This window comes from Thrips palmi, unplaced genomic scaffold (assembly GCF_012932325.1).
Source record: "Thrips palmi isolate BJ-2018 unplaced genomic scaffold, TpBJ-2018v1 HiC_scaffold_4, whole genome shotgun sequence".
In the NCBI taxonomy this organism is placed as follows: Eukaryota; Metazoa; Arthropoda; class Insecta; order Thysanoptera; family Thripidae; genus Thrips; species Thrips palmi.
The window spans coordinates 4,436,906-4,442,905 of NW_023144631.1; the positions used below are offsets into that span (position 1 = coordinate 4,436,906).

At 44.7% G+C, this 6,000-nt stretch overlaps 2 protein-coding genes across 3 annotated transcripts in view; both read left to right on the forward strand.

Annotated features, from left to right (window-relative positions):
* Positions 1–6,000, forward strand: part of LOC117649315 — a 72,826-nt gene that overhangs the window by 57,613 nt on the left and 9,213 nt on the right. The window lies entirely within an intron of this gene.
* LOC117649316 lies at positions 992–2,752 on the forward strand. The gene is made up of 7 exons (XM_034391954.1): positions 992–1,014; positions 1,200–1,384; positions 1,452–1,631; positions 1,703–1,804; positions 1,893–2,096; positions 2,182–2,443; positions 2,520–2,752. Exons 1-7 carry the CDS (start codon positions 1,008–1,010, stop codon positions 2,633–2,635), a joined length of 1,056 nt encoding a protein of 351 aa, XP_034247845.1. The 5' UTR covers positions 992–1,007; the 3' UTR covers positions 2,636–2,752.

The window sequence follows — 6,000 nt, forward strand, 5'->3', positions numbered from 1 at the left end:
GCAGTGCTACATAAATATGTCTGACATTGATACAGCCTACAGCAACGACGTAAACTCCAGCCGCCATTTTCTTCTAGGCCGTATCGCATGTTCATGTGGGTAATTTCGCCACAAAACGTTTCAGCCCATGTTTTAGTTCAATTTGACAAGTTTCCTTGCTGCTGTCGCAGTCACCACCGCCGCTTAACGAACACCGTTTCTGACCAAGGTTTCGCGAGATGCCCGTAGAGGGCGCCTCAATCGTTACAGTGGCAACCTTACAGCGATGCAGTTACTTTCAGTAAGCCCCGAATAGAGAAACACAAGTCATTCTGGGCCATAAAATTTCAAAAATAGAAAGACTAGACACTTTTCGGCCGATCAAGCTCCAGAAGTACAAATGAAAAACCTTATAGGCAAACTGTATATTATTTGCAATGTTGGTATCAGTCACATGACGTCATCTTGTGCGTGCGGTGCCGGCGAACGAGCAGCTGATCGCCAGCTGATCTGTCAGTGTCGTTTTAGGCTCTTCAGTCTACGTTTCTCTCCAGTTGACTTACCGTGACCCCAGTGGACCGGCAAATTTCGGCTAATCCAGCTTCATCATGCTTGAATACGAGTACTTCGTGCTCTTTGGAGAAGATGAGCATTATTGCGTCGTTCACTGCTCGGATGTTATCTGTGACCATGGCAGTGTATCCAAAGGAGACAGGGTTATGTTCATCTGGAACAAGGACACTGTGGGAAAATATCACAGTAAATCCTGTAGTGATTAGTACAGCTGTCACTGTAGTTCAGAGGACAGGATTTACTGTACTTTTTTAACAGGATCTACTGTACTTTGTACGGGATTTACTGTACCACAGGGGTGGAGTACGGAATATCCTGTACCAGGTACAGTAGATACTGTAGCCAGGCACGGTAAATCCTGTGTTCTGAACTACAGTAAATCCCGGCAAAAAAATTAACGGGATTCACTGTGGTTTTTTCGCACAGTGGAGGAGATCGCTGGTATCGTCCAGCACATGTCTGGTGAGTAACGCACCTGCCCAATTTGACTCCCAACTTGGTTCCGATCCACTCGCACCTTGCGTTGCGTGTGTGCTGGCCTTCGTAGAAGTTTGTTTTGTTATGCCAGCAGCAGTCCCCGTAGCCCCCATAACCTCAATCCCAACATTGCTGAAGTCCAATTTACACTCTTGTTATTCTGTTTACAGATGACTACGACGAATGTACCAGAGTTGCTCGCAAGCTAAGCAAAGCTTTAACGAAACCCAGAAAAGAGGACAGTTTTGATGAAGGAAAGCCCCGCAAGAGTGCTGCGAAATTTTTGAGCACCCTTTCCAAGTTGAAGCCCCATCTTCAACCTTCTCCTGTGAAGAAGGCGAAGAAATCGTCAAAGGTATTTTCTATTTTCTCTCCTGGTAGGAATGTATTACTTCCTACTTAACTTGTACTTCTTGTTCAAGGTCTCTAGAGTGAAGGATGTACTCACGGCTTCAAGGAGGAATGCAGAGGCTCTTGATCTCTTGAGCACCACCTCTAGAACCACGAAAGGTTTATCCAACTTTAAAGCTACTTCATCTCCAGATCTCGTGAATGACGATATGGATGGTCACTTTTCTGATGCATCACTTCCATCAACTGTCGTAAGTACTTTCAATTTTAGAGTCTTTCATTGCGAGGAAATGCCGAAGTCTTAAATTGTTTTGCCTTGCAGGGAGCTTCAGAATCTGAATCTGAAGAAGATTTTACGAAGCCCTCTCTTAGTAGAAAGAAGCTTGAGCAGCAACTTGCTGCAATGCAAGAAAGGATAAAGCAGGTTTGTGCACATTTACATACTATTTGGCGTTTATAATCTTTTGGCTGCCTTTCCATGGCACATTACTAATACCTGCCTTTTCCTTCAGCTTGACAACAAGAAGCTCCGGCATGCTTCCAATGTTCATTCTACACCTTTATCGTCTAAGAACTCCCCACATCGTTCTGACTCTGATAATGGCTCCAGCCGATCCTCTTCCTTCAACAGAACATTGGGGGCAACATTTGGTGCCCTTTCAAGTAAGGGTAAGAAGTATGAGGGTGAAATGCTACGTTACACAGAGGCCTCTGAGGTACAGTCTATCTTACTTCTAATGATGTGTTTGTAGTGTTGTAACTGTTAAATTCATGTTTAAATTGGTTATGTCTGTGTTTTAGGAGGCAGTAGAACTTGAAGGACCAGAGAGTGGGCAGAAAACTGGAATCTACTGTTGCCGGGATAGCTTTGAATGTGCGCAAAGCGGTAACAGTTCCACAGTTTGTGCGAGGCGTTTGCTCACGGGTGTATTCACGGAAAATGCCCTACGAGACTGTTGCCTCACTGGCCTTCCTCCACGGGGCAAGGGAAAAGCAGCCTACATCAACAAGGAAAATGTAATTCGGCCATACCTTTGCCCCAAGGCCTCAAGAGCGATCGTGAGTAAGTATGTTTCAATTATAACGCTGTGATATTTTTAATTGGTCTGCTTCAGTGACTTTGATTTTTCCTTTCGCAGATCAAGCCTTATACTGGCAGAAGAAAAAGTATTTGCGTCCGAGAAAGGATTCCACTCAAATTAGAGCAGCAATGTCCATTCGTATTTGTGAGATTCATAAGATGAATGATGTATGATCTCTAAATGTGTTTTCTAGAGTTCTTTGTGAGATTCGTGACATGTATGATCTCTAAATGTGTATTCTAGTGTGACTAAGTGATTTTATGATCTCTAAACGTGTTTTCTAGTGCTACACTCAGTGCCATATTATTGCATTTTATTGTGCTAGTTGTATTTTTATTGTGCTAATGTAAGCTTATGTATGTGTATATGTACCTAATATACGGATGAATTATCAGATGGTAATTTGCGAATCTTTCCATGCGAACCCTTCCATTTGCCCTCTTTACCTGAATATGAACTGTATTTGCCCAAATTAAATGCCTCTATGATTATATTAAAAAAGGTCCTAATTTGCATTTAGTAAAGATTTAACTAAGATTTAGTAAATTGAACAGATTAATACAAATTAAATACAGATTAAAACAAATTGAAATGAGTCTAACTGATGGGGACAATACATATACCTCCACTCCGTGAAGAGGTGACATTTTCTCCCAACCAGCCAATACAACAAAATAGGATCACTGGACCCACAACATTTCCTCCACAAAGGGTACTGAACATGGCATCTGAATATAGTCACATTAAATTTAATATGAATGGTCATACTCAACTCAATTAAGCTTAAGTCATATCAAATAAATACTTAATTTAAAACAAATATGGGGTTAAATTAAGAACTAATAAAATATTTTTCCAAGGGCTTTCGAGAATAGCCATTCCTCATCCGTGTAGCCTCCCTTTGATTATGAGGGGCTGACTTGATGTGCCTGGTAGGCAACGCACGTGCACGCTTGCACTGTAAAAAAATGTCCTGTCAATGCCGTTAATTTATTACCAGTTTTCACTGTCGGTCAATTCACAGCCTTTACTGTGATCTGCTCACGCGATTCACGCTGTGATCTTGTTCGCGGTGTTCACTGTGATCTGGTCCACAGTAAACACTTGAGTTTGAGGCCGCTGAGCACCGAAGTACTGCAAATTAGCCTCCAATTCCACGGCGTTCACTGTGGCCAGGTCACAGTGAACACTGTGACTGAGATCACAGTGAACGCCGTGAACTAGTTCACAGCAAACGCCGTGAATTGCATAACAGCAAACATTGGTAATAAATTAACTGCATTGACAGGACATTTTTTTACAGGTTGCCTATCCGGACTTTCCAGGCGCTGCTGGCGGGTGGTTTGCCTTCGCACGCAGAGCGGGGAAGTAGAAGTTGACCAGTAGAGACGGCTGCGCAGCGCAGACAAGAACCCACACCGCCATCTCAAATTTATTATATTTTCTGATGACCTCTCTCCCCTCCCCCCCCCCCCAAAAAAAAAGGAGTTTCGTCTGAATCGGAGGGATGAAATTCCCAGCGTATCGTTGGTTTGGTATGGAATCGCTCACCTCAATCCCGGCTCTGAGAAAGTGCACGTGAGTGGCCGTTCACGGCACGCCAGCGCCTTTGGAAAACAGTGCAGGCAAGCTCGGACAACGAGCGCAGGCGTCAACCTTTTGCAGGCGTCAAGGAAAACCGTCGTTAAATGGCAAAGCTTCCACGTAAAAACTGTTTCCACGTGGTGTTTTTTCCGCACATTTACTAATGAATGCATCGCTCAGCCATTTACGCAGGCCATCGAAAGCACGCGTTCTCCTAGTTTACATGAGTGAATTTGGCACTCCATATATGGCACTAGCTCTTGGCGCTGCCGGTGTTGAGGAAGAACTGCACGAAGTTGTACCACGCCTTGAGTGCGTTGAGGCAGGAACGTCGATTTAGGTTCCCGATGCCGAGGCCCCGCAGCCGGCCCGCCACTCCCAGCGAGGAGGTCATCATGTGGAGGCGCACGCGCCGCTCGGGAGGTTGTTCCTGCTTGGGCAAGGCATCAATGGACTAATAGGGTACTTCGGAGAAGGCGGAGATTGGGACGAAATCAAGAAGCATAAAGTATGCGAAATACGTAACAATGAGCGTCTACGTCGCCTTTCCTCACTGTGGGAAAATATCACAGTAAATCCTGTAGTGATTAGTACAGCTGTCACTGTAGTTCAGAGGACAGGATTTACTGTACTTTTTTAACAGGATCTACTGTACTTTGTACGGGATTTACTGTACCACAGGGGTGGAGTACGGAATATCCTGTACCAGGTACAGTAGATACTGTAGCCAGGCACGGTAAATCCTGTGTTCTGAACTACAGTAAATCCCGGCAAAAAAATTAACGGGATTCACTGTGGTTTTTTCGCACAGTGCTTTCGGCCGCTTCCGCAGAGTTATATTCTCATACAATTCCGGCGTTTCTTCTTCTCGATTTCTTCTCAACTCCAGCTCCTCTCCGAAGTACCCTATTGGCCAAGTCAACGAACACTTTGAAAACCATGTCAGGGATCGTAACGCCCAAGGCCAAGTTTGTCTCAACCGGCGCCTGCCAGACTGCTGTTAGTTACACGCACCCACTCGTAACAAAAGCATGATAAGGGCGAACCAGCGCCAATAAGCGGCGCGCAAAATGGACCATTGACCATTTCGCTCATTTTTTGCTCAAATGTTACATCCCCACAGAATGCCAGCTCTCTAGGTCAATTATATAGGAACTGTGAGCAATCAAAGTTTTGGGCTTTTGTCCTATGCTCGTTTTTGACCAAATTGCACACACTAAATGTCATGGGACTGTTTTCGTCCCACGATTTATGCAATTTTAAGCACATCCGACGCTGATACAATTTTGTTGCCGTCTGGAGACACATTTTGTCCGACGCCTGCCGCAAATTGTACTTTCACTAGACAATTTGTCCCGCCTGGCGGCCACAAAATTGCATCACCACCGGATGTGCTTCATTCATGGGACAAAAAAAGTCCTGGCGATACCCCCCTGCAACAAGCAACTATCTACGCCCACTGTCTCGATAACCGACTATCTACGCGCGCTCTCCCGACAACCGGCTATCTACACGAGCTGTCTGGATAACCGTCTATCTGCTTTCTCCACCTCGCGAGATTGAATGCTTTTATTTATCGAACCAATTAAGTTGCCCTCGCAAAACCTTTACCAAAACTTGTCAAAAGTTTGTCAAAGCAAGATTAAGTATGGTTTAAACGGGTCGCTTTAAGTGTCATGGAGAAAAATACTTCGTTATACGACAACCCTAACCTCGCTACGATGTTGGATAGTCGGTTATCCAGACAGCCCATGTAGATAGCCGGTTGTCGGGAGAGCGCCCGTAGATAGTCGGTTATCGAGACAGTGAGCGTAGATAGCTGCTTGTTGCAGGGGAGTATCGTATGGCATGTAGTGTGCATATTTTCACTTACATACTCCGGGATTCTGTTCATGAGAGTTCAGGGTGATGAAAATTGGTCCGTCTAAAAGGGAAATTGAGAGAGAAATCCGAC